This window comes from Brachionichthys hirsutus, unplaced genomic scaffold (assembly GCF_040956055.1).
Source record: "Brachionichthys hirsutus isolate HB-005 unplaced genomic scaffold, CSIRO-AGI_Bhir_v1 contig_819, whole genome shotgun sequence".
NCBI lineage: Eukaryota > Metazoa > Chordata > Actinopteri > Lophiiformes > Brachionichthyidae > Brachionichthys > Brachionichthys hirsutus.
The window spans coordinates 64,087-81,750 of record NW_027180493.1 but is presented as its reverse complement, the minus strand read 5'-3'; the positions used below and the strand labels follow the sequence as shown (position 1 = coordinate 81,750).

The 17,664-nt window shown below is 40.7% G+C and overlaps 1 protein-coding gene across 1 annotated transcript in view; it reads right to left on the bottom strand.

The window, feature by feature from the left end:
* The window catches only part of LOC137915572 (inactive heparanase-2-like), a 41,544-nt gene that overhangs the window by 6,940 nt on the left and 16,940 nt on the right, over window positions 1-17,664 (bottom strand). Inside the window, exons 4-9 of the mRNA XM_068758772.1 lie at window positions 9,401-9,574; window positions 7,769-7,940; window positions 5,007-5,054; window positions 1,692-1,785; window positions 532-638; window positions 290-404 (exon numbers count right to left, since the gene is read on the bottom strand). Coding sequence (XP_068614873.1) covers window positions 290-404; window positions 532-638; window positions 1,692-1,785; window positions 5,007-5,054; window positions 7,769-7,940; window positions 9,401-9,574 — 710 coding nt within the window. The remainder of the gene's footprint in view (window positions 1-289; window positions 405-531; window positions 639-1,691; window positions 1,786-5,006; window positions 5,055-7,768; window positions 7,941-9,400; window positions 9,575-17,664) is intronic.

Here is a 17,664-nt window from a genome sequence, read left to right as displayed (position 1 = left end):
AGTTACGATGGGGGGGTTGAGGGAAGCAGGGACACAGTCCTGCGCTACTGACAAAAGGATAAGGTTACATGGCATTTCGCCCCAGCGTCTAACCACTCATCACCGCTAAACGCCTTTCATCTCACCTAATAGCTCCCACGGGAAAAGAGCGAGAGGTGCCATCGAAGCATCGAGTCCACAGCAGACTGCTTCAGTCAAATCTTGTTATTAAGATGAAGACAGGAGGGCTGCGTGTGAACCAATAGGGTTAGGGTTATAATGCTTGCTCAACTGAAATGGAGAGACTTACAGGTAAAGGGTTAAAGTTCTGGTCCACCAGGCGCGAGTAGCCGTAGTCAAAGAATGAGTGACGCAGGACCACGTCGATCCCCTGCACAGCAGCCGTACCCAGCGTGTTCATCCACCTGGATCAGCAAGAGAGAGCCAATGGGAATAAATACAGACATCGTTTGTCTTGCAGATTGGTTCTGGTTCATTATCATTAAACGTAGCTACAGTAAACATAGACCCGGTAATGTTGAAAGCACTCACAGAAAGCCAGCAGCGTACGTATTAGAGAGATCACTGATGCCTCCGGACCACGCCGGTACCAGCCCACTCAGCCACACCTTCTTACCAGGTGTATGTGTGTTCACAATCTGCAATGAACGATGGGAATGCACGAATATCAAAGAAAATCCACAATAAAATCAGCCTCGTCAAAGCTCGATTTGGAAATCACTTTGAGGTTTCATTAAGTATGTGTGGCCTCATTTACCATGTCTTATGGGAATGCAGACATTTTTTTTTTTAAAGCAATACAAGATCTAACAACTGAAGTATTTAAACTTAAGTTGATTTACACCCACATGAAACCTCATTGCGACAAGGCAAGGTTACTGGATGTCCCATGTCCGACAAAAGGATTGTCATAATATTATATTTCCACATTTGAATGGAACTTTGTGACAAGGTCTATCTTTTGACAAATAAGGGATCTTCCTCTAATCACTCATCCAACTTGGACTACATAGACAAAAGAGATTTGTGCGTAACTAGGAAAGATTATTTATTTATTTAGAAAACAAAAACAAAAAAAAAGATTATTGATTTATTTATTTGTATTCCTTGATTGTATTTGTTTATACACTGATGTGTTTTTCCCTCAGATATCTCTTCTTTGTTTGCTCTGATTGTGATTTTAACTGAAAGTAAAACAGCTAAATGAACTCACGTTAACGCTGCTGAATACAGATGGCAACAGAACATGCCTACATATGCAAATAAGTAAAAGCAGAACAACTGATGTCACTGATTTTCGCCAGTAGATTTAATTAAATGTTTTATGTTTTGCTTCATGGACTTGCTTTGGCACCGTTCGTCCTTCAGTCAGAATTTCTCACACATCAGTCAATGTGTGATCAGATTACCTCACGGTCGATGCAACCATTTCAACCAGAGGATTCACTCATGTGTTTTTCAGATGTGGGTTATTTGGGTTACAAAATGTAATTACATAAAGAAATGAGTCCAGATATGACCTCTGAAAAATACACCAGATTTACCGGTACATTTTGCAGATGTAACAACTTCCTGCAGATATAAAGTTAAGTTAAGCACCAAGTTCATGCATGTGCAAAGTATACCGTGCATAAAGCAAATATAAAATGCCGTTTCAATGTCATGATTCCGAAGGAAACATATTTACTTACCGTGGTAACTTTGGTGATTTGTTCTGTCAGTGTGTCCAGCAGACGACTTTTTAGAAAGTCCTCCACTTTTTTCACTCTGCCATCCATGTAGTAACTGAAATGTAAAGAATATTAAGACAGAAGAATACGGAAATGCTGGGAGAAGAACACCCTGCACACATTTTACATTGTGAGAAACAATATGATTCCTATTACAGCACAGATTGGGAAAAAAAGCAACTGAAATATGAAACTTTATTGTTAATCTGCTGTTTGATCACATTCAAACTGGGAACAGAAGAAAAATCAGATTTACAGATATAGCATGTAGTTACCTCCTCCATGGAGGTAATGTTTATGACGGCGTTTTTCTCTCAGCAGGATTACGGAAAAAACTTAAGCAGTGTGCTACTGATGACAACTATTGGCCAACTTCATGCGTAAGATAATAATTAATTTATGTTATTATCTAACTGAAAAGGCCTGATAGTAATAAAACCCGGGAGTGTTTAGTCCATCTGCAACTAATTCCTAAAGGGGGGGTAAGTTCAAAAAAAGCTAATGCTTCATCCTACTCCTTTTCGGACATGTTTTGTTCGTATTATTATTGTTGTTTTGACTTTGTTATTGTTGGATTGACTATTATCGTTGTTTTCGGTTTGTTTGTTTTCTATTTGTCTTTTAATTTGCATGTTCGAAATAAAGCATTCAAATCAAAAATCAAATAAAGCAGTTTTATAGATTTCTCGATTTAGTTTTGGGGTCAATACTTTTTTGCATATGGTATTAACTGTAGGTAGCATGTTGTCTTATCAAATAAAATGATCATTTAAAACTTGGATTTTTTTGTTTGCAAGGTACCATTTTCATGATAAATGTTATGTGATGATCCAACCAAATTCCCCCGACTCAAAAAAAGAAAGAAAAAAAAGCTAAAACATATTTTGTGCCAAATTCCAATTTTTATTTCCTTTCTAGAACTGATGAACAGTTCAATAAAGGACATGCAAAGTCATTCCAGGCATTAAAGTTCATTTGAGTAGCCAGTCAGCAGTACATTTCTTCAGCAATGGATCAATACATTTAACTGGCGACAGTGCCGAGGAATAAAACTCCACTGTTAGACATTGACAAGAAGATATAATCATCAACAACTGCAGCAGTAAAATAAAAAAATTAAAAGCTGACCTCAATTGAACTTGTTTTGGAAAAGTCAGTGGGAAATGACTGATGACAATAAAACTGCTGAGAACTGAGAGCTGAACTTAGTTGCTGAAGATGTGATGCAATCTGTTAGAAAAGTCCAAAGCTCCTTGCCTCAAACTGTAAACAATGTAATGATTGAGTCATAGCTTTACAGATATTATTTGGTTATCCGGTCATTTTCTCAAGGAGCTTTATAATATTTCTTGAGTCTATGGAAAATTGCTGTTCATATATGGAAACATAAATAAAAAAGACAGCTATTGTATTTATAGCTGAAACTGCAGATGAGTGCTACCACGTTTGAAAACATTAGGTAATAAAGCATGATTAACCTTCACTCAAATTCCACAAAGAAAATAATATATAGATATAATCAATATGAAGAAAACTGCTCAAGAATTTTGTTCCACACTGAGGGTTTATATAAGACTTGGCAACCAAAACAGAACCCAGACGCTTTCCTTTATCCATCCATGGTACTGCTACTCTGACCAGATATACAACTATGTGAATATTTTCAGCGCCCCTCCATATAAAATGGAAAATGTTCCAGAACTCTAACACTCACAAATCTATGGAACATATCAGGACACTATTTGAGGCCAAATGAGACAGCCACAGTTTGAAGGAGAGACGAGAGAGTGTCAGAAAGAGAAAACATACTCGAATGAAAGTAGGATTTTGACATTATCTGGGTATAATTACAGCTGCACTGATTATCAGAGTATATCACAAAGCGTAAAACGAAGAACCAACTGGACTTGTTCAAGTTTGATTGAAGACGTTTCACCTCTCATCCAAGAAGTGTTATAGCGTAGCATTAGATAAAAGACAAAAAGCATCATTTCCAATCTAATCATATTCAATTTACCGGCCAAATGTTAGTGAAGGGAATTAGTGGTTGGTGGATTTGCTTCACACAAGCACCCCCCCCTAGCAACAACAGTAGTCTATTGAATGGTAAATGGGCCATCAAACCTCTGTTGTCTTTGTGTGTGTGTGTGTGTGAGCTATCATCGTAACTTCATCTTGGACAAATCCAATGTGATATTTGGCAACGATTAATCGATGGACAGCCGATCTTTGGCTTTTATTTACAGATGAATAACATATGGAGCATGTATGTATGGAGCTCCGGTGATGTACAGATCAGGTTAAATTTGCTCTGGTGTTTTGAGAGACTGTGGCTGGTCTCCAGCTGCTCACTGGGACATGTCTGTTTTCAGCAGTTTTCCATGTAAAATTTAAGTGGGAAAGCATCACAACACAGTCAGATCAAGGCATCCTCTGAGTGAGTCACCCTCTGGAAAAGATGTCAGCCAAATGACTTGTATGCTTGTGCTTAACTACACTTTAGCTTTTAAAACCATTTTATTTTCAGATCATGTAATACAAATACGTGACTATTTAGAAATGAATGACCTGCAGTGAATTATCAATCCACTGTCCCACGGTTGAGCCAGCTGGAGAAGTAAAATCTGTGTCATAGACGTGTTAATGAGTGGTCTCCACCTTAATGAGTTTGGCTTGTTTTGTAGAGGTCAGAGTTTCTGTCACGCAGCCTGGTTAGACTGGAATTTGGATCTCTAGTGTAGAATAAGCTAATTGACAAAGGGAATGAGGCAGACCATATGGTTTGGTTTTAACAGTGTGGGTGGTGTTTTTCTAAACCTTACCAGCAGACCTGCCTCCTTCCGTTTCTTCTAATTTCTCCTAATTAGACCTGACCCTCACCTTTATGACCACTCACTCACTCACAGGGTTTGTCTGCGCTTACAGTGGCTGTGCCGTCTTGTACACACTTGACATACGTGCATAAAGCTCAAACCACTGATGTGTCTGTATGCGTTCCTACAGGATGAGTAATAGACAAGCGGCAGGTGTTACTAGTTTAACAGACAAACAATCTCTGCCTTGTTTCCCTGCTCTTCGGTTCCACAACAAACATATTTCTCTTCATAATGCAGGAGTCTTTGTGATCTCTCAGAATAATGATAGCTGCCTGCTACATATACAAATTGTAGTGATAATGGTATAAAAGCAGCACAGGCTGTGCTGCTGGGTTTAGAAGACTGGTTGAATGTTTTTCTAAGGACAAAATAAAATAGAAAAAAAGGTTAAAATACCTACTGTTGCCACGTAACTGCATCTAAGACAGAGCCAGCATTCTTCATGAACCTGAAAGTGAGGAAAAAGTGAGTTAGTTTCACAGTTCGGGCCGATCATTTTTATGATTACATTTTTGTTTTTGTTTACTTTATTCACCAACTTAACTTTGAATTTGGAAATGTTGCTGTAACCTATAAGGCAGACTGGAAGACAGGATGCAATACAAGGTCGCGGGAGTTGCTGGAGCCTATCCCAGCTTGCTATGGGCCGGATTGCGGGGGGAACACCTCAGACATGTCGCCAGTGCATCATGGGACCACACTGACAGACAACCATTCACGCACACACTATGGACAATTTGGAGTAACCAATTTACCTAAATTGCGTGGGTGGGAGGATACCGGAGAACGCCCACGCGGACAGAGGGAGAACATACAAACCCATAAATAGGATTTGAACCACTGTGCCGCTACAAAATGCTCATTTTATTTGATAAGACAACATTCTACCTATAGTTAATCCCTTATGCGAAAAGGTATTGCTCCCAAAACTAAATCGATAAATCTATCAAACTGCTTTATGAATGAGTTCAGGGGTTTGGTTACTATAACCCTTTTCAGTTAAATCATGACATAAATAAGTCATTTTCTGAAGCATGAAGTTTGCCAATAGGTGTAATCAGGAGCACATCATGCGAAAATCAAAAGACATTTGATTGGTTTTGCTTTCTAGTTTCTCTAATGGCAGATATGGCTTTAATTTCTCGCAGAAAAATGCATAGAACATTACATTTTTTTAAAGAAAAAGCTTTGGTTGGTGTGTGCAATTTCACATACAGTATACAGATCCAAATAAAAATCCAGAACAATCAAATTGAATTATGTTACCATGGGGATATTCTGCCTACTGAGCCGATGATGCGTTGATGAGTTTGATTTGAGAGTAGTCCAGACTGAATTTAGAGGTCTGCTGTGGACTCAGTGCCATTCTAGTACTGTATGTAGTTTGTTTGCTCCAAATCTTGATACACTTCTTCCAGCTACTTAAATTTACGCTTAAAAAATAATAAAAAACAAAGCCAAGACAAAAACATAGAAAAATCTGTGCACTGTGTCCAATTCTTTTTTTTTTCTTCTTTTTTTTTTCAGTACTCCCGTTCTGGCTTCTATCAACTTGCAATGCTTTGGTTGTGCGTGTGAGGCACAATAATAAATATACTCTGTTCAAAACAGTTTTAACAGTTTTAGAATTTTAGCAGCTTTAAGTGTGACTCCACAATGTCTTTTAGGTAACGTGGTAAATCTGTAAACTAAAAAGGGCGAAAAACAAAAAGGTTTAAAAGTGTAACGCCCTGCAGTACTTATCCTGCATGCAGAGTTTAGATTGTTTACAAAAAATACTAACTCCAAATATCTCACACAGATATGAGAAATGATGTTTACTGAATGAACCTTTTAACGGACTCACTCTGTACATAAACTCAACATAGCTCCTCCTGCCTGTCTTCCTCCTCCTCCCGTTTGCATCTCTGTGTGTGTTTTCCGACTCTACCTGATCCAAATCGCTCCATATTTGGGTGTAGCGGCTTGTCAGACATGCCCAGATGTGTGTCTCTAAACTTTCACCGCTCTGGCTTGTTTAGTCTGTCCAGCTCAGATATTTGGACAGTTGAGTAGCCCAGTGGTCCAGTTCATCTTGTTTCCTGAGAGCAGCAGAGTAGTTGGGCTGTCAAACACTAGAGCCCCCCCCGTAACACTGTCAAACACACAAGAATCACCCTGTCGTTAAATGTGTCACCCGTGACCCATGGATACTCCAGTCTCTCTCCTCTTTATCTTCTCACTCGTCCTCCTCTTTCTCAACTCATCTTCCACATCCTCCCTTTCGTCTGAGCCCACAGCTCATCAATCAGTTTGAAGGGCACACACACACGCACACACACAATTTACTGATGAGTAACTTAGAGATTTGAGATAAACAGCAGTTCCTAATGGTTTCACTGATCTAAGTAGCTCAAGAAGAAGACCCGTAACAAATTACTCATTCTCCTCGTCTTCCAGCTCCTTGTCTATAACGTGTGCTGGACATTCGGACATTAAACTGTTCCTGTGCCCATATCTGTACTTACGCTGAAAGTTTAGCACACAGAAGTGTTTTTGTTTGTGTCATAAAGTCACACTATTCTGGATCATACAGCACTGACAGAGCTGTGAAGATCCAATGATTTGATATTGTGTTGATTCTCATTCTGTTTTTCAACCGTTTGCATCCATTTTAGTCAAATTTGTATCTAATTTCTACAGAAAGAAAAACTCAAACATTTTGGGTGAACATTATCCGGCTTCATTCAAACTAGAGTCCTCACCCTGAACTTCAGGGCAGAAGAGTTCCCGATGCAACAGGGAGAGGGATATTTGTTCACCTTTAGGTGTTTTAATGATTTCCTTAGGCTGCGGTTCACACAAGGCTGTGATACACGCCACTAAAGCCAAACTGTAGCTGATGGACTTGGCTAAAATGTACAGGTGGGATGTGGTGCCATCACATTATCAATCACATGACATACTATGTAAACTGACAAGGTATTACGAGAACTGCAACCCCGAAACCTGCAAAGTGGAAACACCGCTGCACACACAGTGTGAATGTGTGCGTCTTAAACAGTTAAAGTGTCTAACAGCATCTCTGGAGATGGAAACTTTCCACTCCCTTCCTCCAATTCTCTAACAGGATAGCCTAAGAAGGAGAGGAATGCCCAATCGGTGTTTTACTTGCCGACTCACCCATCCAGCAGCAGGATTGCGTTCTTTCGGGGTCGTCCTGCATTAGGTCCGTAGAGGTGAGCGCGGTGGTAGAAGCGCACAGACTGCAGCAATGTCCGCAACTTGGCATAGTCTTGAGCTAACTGGGTGCTGTTGAGTGCACGGCCCACCATGCTGCGGTAGGCATTAGGCTCTAGGAAGAGGAGATACAGTACATTGAGCAGGCTAGGTAGAGATTAGAGAGGCAACAGTGGTGCGTTATCGGATGATATTATTGAGGTTGTAGCCTGATCTTGCTCTCTGAGAGAATATCCAACAGCCAGTAGAAATATATATATATATATATATATATAATTGGGCAATTTAGAGTAATACAGACAGAAGAGTGGTCCAAAACACACAGGGTGGCCTTGCAGAATCAGTAGAGATAGACTGAGGGAAAACAAAAAATAAATCGCAGGAGATCTGATGTCACATGAAAGAGGTTCAAATGTTTAGTTTAGATTACTATTAATGATAAGTGGTATAAAGTTCTCTCACTGTTTCCTCCAGAGGGGGCTGCTGCTGCTAAAACCCTGAATGTTCCTGGTGATCAGAGCTGGTGGATTCTGTAATGTTACCATAAACGCTGAATGTCATAGGGAGGGGGATACCCTTGGGATTGTTTGCTCAGTGTTTAGGCTCATCTCATCCATGATGCTACACACGCCTTCATGCCAAAGGACTCATTTTAAAGCGGAGGAACCTGACTGGACAGGAGCCGGGGCTTTTTACGTTTATTTCATGAGGTCAGATATTGGGAAAAGTATTAATCACACCAACACGAGTGAGGATATTTTGGCGAGAGGTTCTAAAAAAGTTTCAGTTAAGTGCCTTGCCTTTATATTATACATTCAGTGTTTAGTTCAACCTTTAAAATAAAACTTTCTGTAAGTCTGTTTGGTATGTGCAAGTAGCTGTTTTTGCTGCATTGCTGCAAACGACAATAAAATACTATTTTCAAAATTTAAAAGTGTCCGCACTGCATCGGCAATTTCAATTGCTATATACCGTATGTATATTTGCAACTGATGGGATTTTCATGGTACTTTTAAACTTGATCTGGAATAAAAGTTTCTATTATAAGCTTTATTGCAGATGAAAACAAATTAAAATATGAATTTATGTGTACCGGGAAAACACAGGGCTCTGTGTGTGCACAGCAGCTCTCCTGGAGCACAGATGGCCGGGATAGCATGAGGACTAGCAGTTGCTTTCATCCCTGAATGAACCCTAGCCTTAACCCTTAAACTGCTTCACCATAAGAAACCTCTCACAGATGACACGTCTACATCTCTATTAAGTAGTCAGTCATTCATTCCTGGCTTCAGGAACAGAGAGCTACCATTTCATCAGTTTAAGAACTAATTAGGTGAGAAGGTTGGGTTTTGTGCAATGCTGGAAATTGTTAAGAGATCAGGTAAGTGAAATAATATACATATAATTTATAATTAATAGTAACGTGAAGGGAGAAAGGCCATCAAGTTAAGGAGGGATATCTTAGAACTGTTAATCAATAGTGTCCATGTCAGGGCTGCGTAAAATCAAACAGCCTTTTTTTTTTTTACAACATCAAGTCATTTAGTAAAGATTGTGATATGTAGCTGTTCTGACCATTGCCAAGCTCCCAGGAAATGTTGTACTTCTTGCCAGCGCCGTACTTCAGGAGGCTTAGGGTGGAGGAGGTGTTCCAGGAGTTGTCTGGGTTTCTGTGCAGTGCGTTGAGCCCCAGGATCAGGTGCAGACCAGCACAGTCGGCAAAGTTGTACAATTTGTCTAAAGACCTGGCTGGGAGAAACCCACAAAGCAGTTGTAACTTTGATTCTTCCTATGCACCTGAAATCAATAAACCAAATGAGCCCGATGAGCTCATGTGGTACTTCATGCCCAAGTTCATGTACTGTTTTTGTTTAATGTACTGCACAATATAGGGTACAGTATATGGTATTATAAAATAGTCTAGAGTGGAAAAGTCATCAAATGAAACCCAATGTATTTGAAGAAAAGACCTCCTTTTAATAAGACACCGAAAAGAACTTCAAAAGTACATTAATGTAGATATGACCATGAATGAACTCTGACCTTTACTTTCTAGGTTCAAGAGGAAACAGATGAAGACAATCCGAGGGTCTGGCTCCGTCCTCGCACCGGCAGAGCTTACCACCAGATTATCACAGAGGGAACGCGTGAGGCTATTCTTCTGTTTTGAATTTCACGCTATTACAAGCGTGTGAAAGGTGTGAGGTTCCTTCATGTTAGAATTTTTAATAAATGCATGTGACTTTAAATGTGGCTTTAAATCAGAGTCAGGCTACATTTAAACGCCGCTTACAAAGGAACGCTTCAGCTAAAGTGTGTTTTTTTTGCTAGTGTTCATTCGCTGTAAGCCTTTCTTTCTAATAGTGGTTAGGCATAATCCACAGAGCAAACAGACAGAACAGAAATATTGCTTGTTGCAGCTGGCATTAATTCACCTTCCAACAAAATTGGTGCGGCAAAAGCCGGAGACAAAGGAATGCTAGAATTAACAATGCTTTTATTAAGCAAGGTTCAATTCTGGAGTGTATTTGTCCTAATTAAACTGTCTGCTCCACATCTCATTATTACCTATCATTAATATTATTATGATAACCCACTCTCTCTGTGGTTAAAGCAGTGAAGTGTCTGTTTTCAGGAGTAGAGTTGAGGGCAACAGGACAAAGAAAGTAGCGCCAGATGTGGCTGTCAGAAAGAGTGATTCCAGGCCTTTCCTCACCTGAGATCTGAACAGCAGGCAGCCAGTCTTTCCCCAAGACACAGCTTGCACATGCATCATAAAAGGCATCGTGAGATGTAACAATCTGTTAAATATATGGCTTCTCTGCAGGTAGGTAAAGAGTAATGTCTACAATAAAGTAAGTGTCTATGTGTGTAAGACCACAATGCATCCGTCCCCAATGATCTAAGCCATTGTGTCGGTCTGTCTGGTGAAGAAGGAGCTGAGCCAAAAGTCAATCTACGTTCCTACTTTCACCTCAGGTAATGATGAGTCATGAAAAAACAAGATCCCGGATACAAGCGTTCAAAATGAGTTTCCGCCGCAGCTGGCTGGGCGCACCCTTAGAGACAGGTTGGGAGGAACTCGGAGTCGAGCCGCTGCTCCTCCACATCGAGAGGAGTCAGTTGTGGTGGCTGGGGCATCTATTGGCCACCTCCCTGGGGAGGTGTTACGTGCATGTCCCACTGGGAGGAGGCCTCGGGGAGGACCCAGGATTTGCTGGAGAGACTATGTCTCTCGGCTGGTCTGGGAACGCCTCGGGATCCAGCTGGAAGAGCTGGAGGAGGTGGCTGATTTTTGGGTTATTGGATTTTTAGACGAGGCTCTGAGAATTAATCATTTATTTCTACTTTTTTAAATCCAAAAATGATTAAGTAAATGGAATAAATACAGGCGGCACAGTGGCACAGTGGTTAGCGCTGTCGCCTCATAGCAAGAAGGCACCAGGTTCAAAATCCTATCCTTTCCTGCCAACCACAACATGCAATTTAGGTGAATTGGTTAATCCAAATGATCTGTAGTGTGTGTGTGAATAGCTGTCTGCCTCTGTGTGACCCTGTGATGTGCTGCCAACGCGTCCGACGTGTACCCCGCCTCTCGCCCATGGCAAGCTGGGATAGGCTCCAGCAACTCCTTTGACACACAGAGCGGAAAACCGGCTGTAGAGGAGAGGATTGTCTGATCTATATGAAAATGGAAGGATGGATTAAATCAATTCAATGATAACAGCATAGAAATGAAGATAATCAATAGTTTCAGCCCTAGCAATTGATCTGAATGATGTATTATTTACGTATCAAGTGTAGTAGAGTAGATATGCTAACCAACCATGAGTAGCTTATTCCCAAGGAAAGGTCTGGTCTCTGATTGAGTGCTAATCCTTCGTTAGCTTGCCGGCGAGAAGTTACTAGTAGCCTGATGGGTAAATTTATCGTTACTAGCTAATCTAGTCAAGTTCTCTTTTATCACCTAACAAGAAGAGAGCGCCATGTGCCTTTTGCCAACAGAAAAGGATGCTTGGTAAATTCATGCTGTTGGTGTTAGGAAATCTGTAGCTCAAACATGAAAGAACTCCTACACAGCCTCGAGGAAAACCCTGCAGCCAAGAATCTGTGCTCTCCCTCAGAGGAAAGTAATGACATTACCAAGACACCATCAATCTGTGTGCACAAGCACACACAAATATATGATCACATCTGCGTTATGATGTGCGTTATGATGAAAAGAAGAAATGGAACAAAAAGTATGGCAATCCATGGTGGAATAAATTAAATGGATTAAAAGCAGCGCATATGGGAAACTAACTCTGGGATCAATACAAATGATTTAACGATTCACAAATAAAGACAGTCAATCAACCGAGGCAACATAAAATGGACTTTACTTCTGTTAAATGAATCAAATGAATGCAACAATAAATAATGTCCTTTAGTCGACATTAATATTTAGTTTGAAGCGGCACTTTAAATTGCATTGTAATTTAAAACAGCACCAAATGTAATTTAAAATTCTCAAACACAATGAAGGTCTGTGAATGAGGTCAGACGTAGAGCCTAGTGTACTCACTCGGCTGCAAACGTCTCTTTTATCTTACAAACAGTCCAGTCAGAAACATGCGGAACAAACCCAGAAATGTTTCCGTGTGCATTGGTGTGTGAGTATGTGCCTATGCGTGTGCGTGTGTGTGTTGGTCTGCCTATGCTGTGTTTGTGTGTAGCGGAAAGAGTTGGGTCTGGATATTGTCAGGCTGTCTATCTGCTGGAAAAGCCAGTTCTGTGTAGCAGAAAGGCCGTCAGCATCGGTCAAAGCTATGCCTCACTACTGTGGCTCTGCACTTCAAACACCGAGGTACACACAAACGTATGAGCACTGGTGATACGCACTCACACGGTGTTAACTGGCTCATAGCGCTCACCTTAGTGACACGCTGACTGAAGTTTACAGTGAAATATCACCTTTCTCCTTCTAACATCTGTGAGTTAGAGTGTGCTGATAAGGTGTATTTAATTTTAATGTTTCCTAACACACCTTTAATTGTGATATATTTTGCTTCAACCATTACTTTGGTGATATATTACACATGTACCCACTGAGTAGTTGGCCATGGCAGTAAACCACCCAGTGAAACTATTAGGAGCTTCTCAAACAAGGTAGGTCCCTGCGTCTTCTGATCTTCAGCATGCACCCTATACCAAAATGCTGATTTAGCCTTACACACTATGCATTACACAACAGGCAGTTTTCCTTTAAATGTTTTTATGTAGTGAAATGAAAGTACTGCCAGTAAACAGTATGTCCAATTCATTAAAAATGTTGTAACGATTCTATATAAACAAAAGCAATTGTGGTAATCAGCAACACCGCTGTGATTTCATGTACAGTAGATCCATTATCCGCTTTGCCATCCGGCTCATGTGTGACGCCTTTCACATAAAACATAAACAACAGGCTCAACCTCAAAATCTTATACAACAACTAGAAAAGCACTCGGAGAGCGCAAACCTCCGCCAAGCAGCTCATCATTGGATTTACACCAGTGCCGTGCGGCGAGGTTTGTGGCTGGTCAGAGTCAGATTTATAAAGTTTCTCATATCTCATACCAGCTTTCTTTACACACACACATACTTGACATGCGTGTTTAGCCAAGCAAGAATGTGAAGTTCTTAGCAGCTGAGAGAGGGAGCCTATTTGCTCTGAACTTTGTGTTCTTAATTTGCCATTGCAATTTGCACTTTGAGAGGAAAAAGTATGAGCTTGGCAAAAACTATTTTCACTCTCTGGTTTCATTCAATGCTGAAGACTCAGCCACAGCAAATATCAATTTGGATGTTTAGTTCCATCAAGGTTAGCCAGCAACAGGCAAGCAAACACACACACACACACACACACACACACACACGCACATACAAGCATGGGGCCACACACCCACATACACACAGATGTGCACATACAAGCAAACACACAGTACAAGCACTGAGACTTGAGCTCTGGCATGCTATGAAAGCTAATTCAATACCAAATGCTCGAGACATACAGCCAGCGGAGAAGGTTTAGAGAAATTAATTCAGAGCATTTTTTTTTTCTATATTTAACGATGCATATACTGAACTTCAGCTTCCAGGGTCTTAGAAAATACATTTTTAGGCATCCACATTCCACACAGTTGGTTACAGACAAACAGCATTACCAACATTTCTACATATTCAGAAAATCCCAAAGGCATCACAATTATTGTTAGCTCATCCGACATGGCTCCACTTCTATCTCCATCAGTTCCAGTGATTCATCCAGCAACTCTCTTCCTTGTGTTTCCCATTGGAACATTTCCTCCACTAATCAGTTCCTCTGCAGTTGCAGAAAAAGACTGAAACAAGGTTATCTCAAGACTTCCATTTAAGCTTTACGTGTAAGTCAAAAGCTATTAAATGTAGTGGATTTCTATGTTTGCATGATGTAGCTGACGTTAACTTGACACTGCTTGTTAGGACTGCGTAGAGGGGGAAATATGGTTCCAATATAATGTGAGTCTGTGCTACTCCACCAACATGTTGCACGGAACCCAACGCCGCATGTTTACACACTTACACAGCTCCACATGGACTCCACTTTCCTTCAGGGTGACTCTCACAAAACCATCCAAGTCAAACGACTTTTGTAGTTGGGAAGAATTCAAGATATGCGGCGGGCACCTGTTTTCAATTCAGTTTGTAGAGGTGAACCAATGTGCGAGTGCACGCTTGTATTTATGGCAACAAAAGTGTGAGAGTGAGATTACCTCAACTTTTTTAATTTGCTGTGACGAGAGTTGTGCAATGGCGTTCCCCTGTGTACCCAGTGGAAGGACATGCAGACCAAGTCCACAGAACTGGGGAGTAAGACGAGCGGTACAGTATGTTAACATATACTGGTATCTATGTAAAGTGAACTGGGGGGTATTTGCTCGAGCGTGGGCTGTAGTAGACAACAAATCAAAGTCTGAGAAGGCGACAAAATAACAGCAACTTCCTTTCGTTGGCATTGGACCATGCAAACCACTTGTTAGAGAAACAGGGTGTGAAGGGAATGCTTATTGGATTTAAGTGGCTTTCACATCTGTTTGGCAACAGCTGCTGTCTGTCCCTAATGGGAATGAGGTACTAATAACCTCACTGGGTTTAGCTTGTTAAAAAAAAACAAGGTGTGTGGAAGTATTCGTTTCCCAGGAGAGAAACATTGCCATGTCCCATGTCCTTGTTTGCCTCGTAGAGGCTGCTGTGACCCATGTGAGCAGACACAACCAAAGAAAAGGGAATTTTCTCTTACCACGAGCCAAAGCCTTTAATGAATCATATGCATCACATAAATTATTCAGGCTGTTGAGTAAATCATGACCCTAACTGGATGCTCAACTCTGTCAAAGTCCAACAAATCATTTTTAATGTGATTTTGAAAGTTACTTTTAATAGCATCAACACAAATATTGAAATCGACTTTAGCATTCCAGCCTCTGTGTGGGTCGGTCCAGGATCTATGTTTCACTGGCAACTGGGCGAAATGTGGCAACAACTTTTTATCTGAATTTGAGGCAACAAACGTAAAGCTGCAACAAAACAATAATTTGCAGAAATGTACATATTTCATGTTACCAATGGTTCCAATGGTGGTCTAAAGAGATTGCTCCACCCACTGGCATTTATAATCACCTCTCCAAATGTTTCTTTTAATCCCTAAACTATAGAACAGGGGTCCCCAAACGTTTTCCTGTGAGGGCTGTGTAATGTAAACTAGGTTATTGTTTGAAGAATGAAGCTCTTCTTGTGCTCTGCCACCTGCCAATTGTCAAACAATAAATAAATGATGTCCAGCTACATACAGAGAAATTATCTGTCAATATTCATAGGCATGCAACGACATGCAGATATGTGTATCCATTTACAGCTATTTATGAGAGAAAGGTCTGTAACGCTGTAGTTTTCTAAACATGGGAGTTAGAAAGCATTTCTGTGTTTACAGCATCTCTTTGAACTCATACAATCTACTGTGACAGACTTTAGTAGTAGAGTAGAGTCGTTAAAGTTAGGGGCATGGGAGCCACGCCCACGCCTGACATTTTTACTGCCACAGATTAGTAAAACTCACAGCTCTAGAGAGGACGTTGTAAAGCTATCTGGTTATTTATCTCAACTCACACCTTTGTTGATGGTGTGAAGGAGCTCGGATTGCTCTGCAGAGAAACAAGAGTCCTGCAGCCAGATCAAGCCAGACTACCCCAGGGACTCACTGCTCTTGAGCCATCAAAAGCCTTTGACTTTGAGCTCTGTGTGCAGTCCTTTCCAGAAAACACCTGCTTCAGCTGCAAACACAGTATAATGTGCAGTACACTATAAAACTGATCATTTTCAAAAATCATAAGAACTGGCAAACCAAGGGCAAACATAATGTTTATTTGGGGGTCTTTCGGGCATCTGCTACATCTTTGATTACAGGCCAAGTGATGGATGAAGGTTATGAATACCAGATCCCAAGCAAAGCAAACACAGGGGTATCCCAGACTCCCTTTCACTGCTAGGATAATCACTGTAATCATCTTCCACTCTCAATCTATAGCCACACACATTACTTACGCTTCAGCTGAACTAGATGTTCTGGGATCAGCCAAACGACCATAGACAGATCAATCATTTACAGAGTTACCGCCTTGCTTACAGCCGATTAATGATATGGGCTGATTATAAAATTATTATAGGAATTTAACTTTGTAGTATACTGGCCACACAAACTACACATCAAGCTATGTTTTATTGTACATAATATATATATATAATGAATAAACCAAATAAGTGAATGAGTGATAGAATAACATTTTGTTTCATGCAGACAGATGCAAATCTTTGTCAGCCACTTTAGTCGAAGGAAACTTCCGGTGCATACCATTAACTCATTGAGTGCCAGCCATTTTCAACTCAGCTATAGGCTCAGCTATATGCCACAGTTTTCACTCATTTTCCAAGCCCCACATGATATCCTTTACTATGACTATGCAAACGCCGAACCTACCAAATGAAAGATTAAAGTCTCTTCTTTCATCAGAAAAAAAGCGTGTTCCTATCATTTCTCGTTTCGGAGTTATTGGCCGTTGAAGAGAGCCAGATTTCAATGTCAGGGTTGGCAGTGAATGTTTGGGTTTCAAAAAAATGTCTTTAGACGTGAATGGCACTCAAAGAGTTAATATGTAGACGTCAAAGTTGTTATTAGAAAAAGAAACAAGAGACAATCAGAGATTGCAGACCCTCGCCTCCAATAGACTATTCGATCTTGTGAGACAGTTCTCGCAATGTTAAAGAATCCTTTAAAAAATTCTAGAATCTGGATCCAGATCCGGATCAACGCCATTCTCGGCGAGGACCAAGCCACGGACAGAACCTTGCTTGTGTAAAAATTTCAAGTCGATTGGGTAACTAGTTTTTGAGTTATGCGCATGGACAGACAAACATACAAACAGACCCAATTGCAATACCCTCGCCTCCCCTTCGGCGAGGGTAAAGAGTGGAAAAATTCCTCTCAGTTCCTGCTGACCAGTGTACAAAGAAAGCTGCAGGGGGTACCTGTCTCTGACAGGCAGACAGCCTATCTTCCATAACTCTTGGCTTAAGTCCCACATGAACAGCAAAGAGCAATGCATTATGATGAAACTGGGACTTGTCTTCGTGCTGGGATGGATTTTCCTGCCAGATGTTTATGGAGAAAGGCACTCTTTCCAAACATTCACCCTTAACAAATATCTCCCAAAGTCTCAAAACTGTCTCATCATCAGTCAACTCTGAGTTTTCCATCCATCCAGAATCTGAAGCTGCGTTGTAGG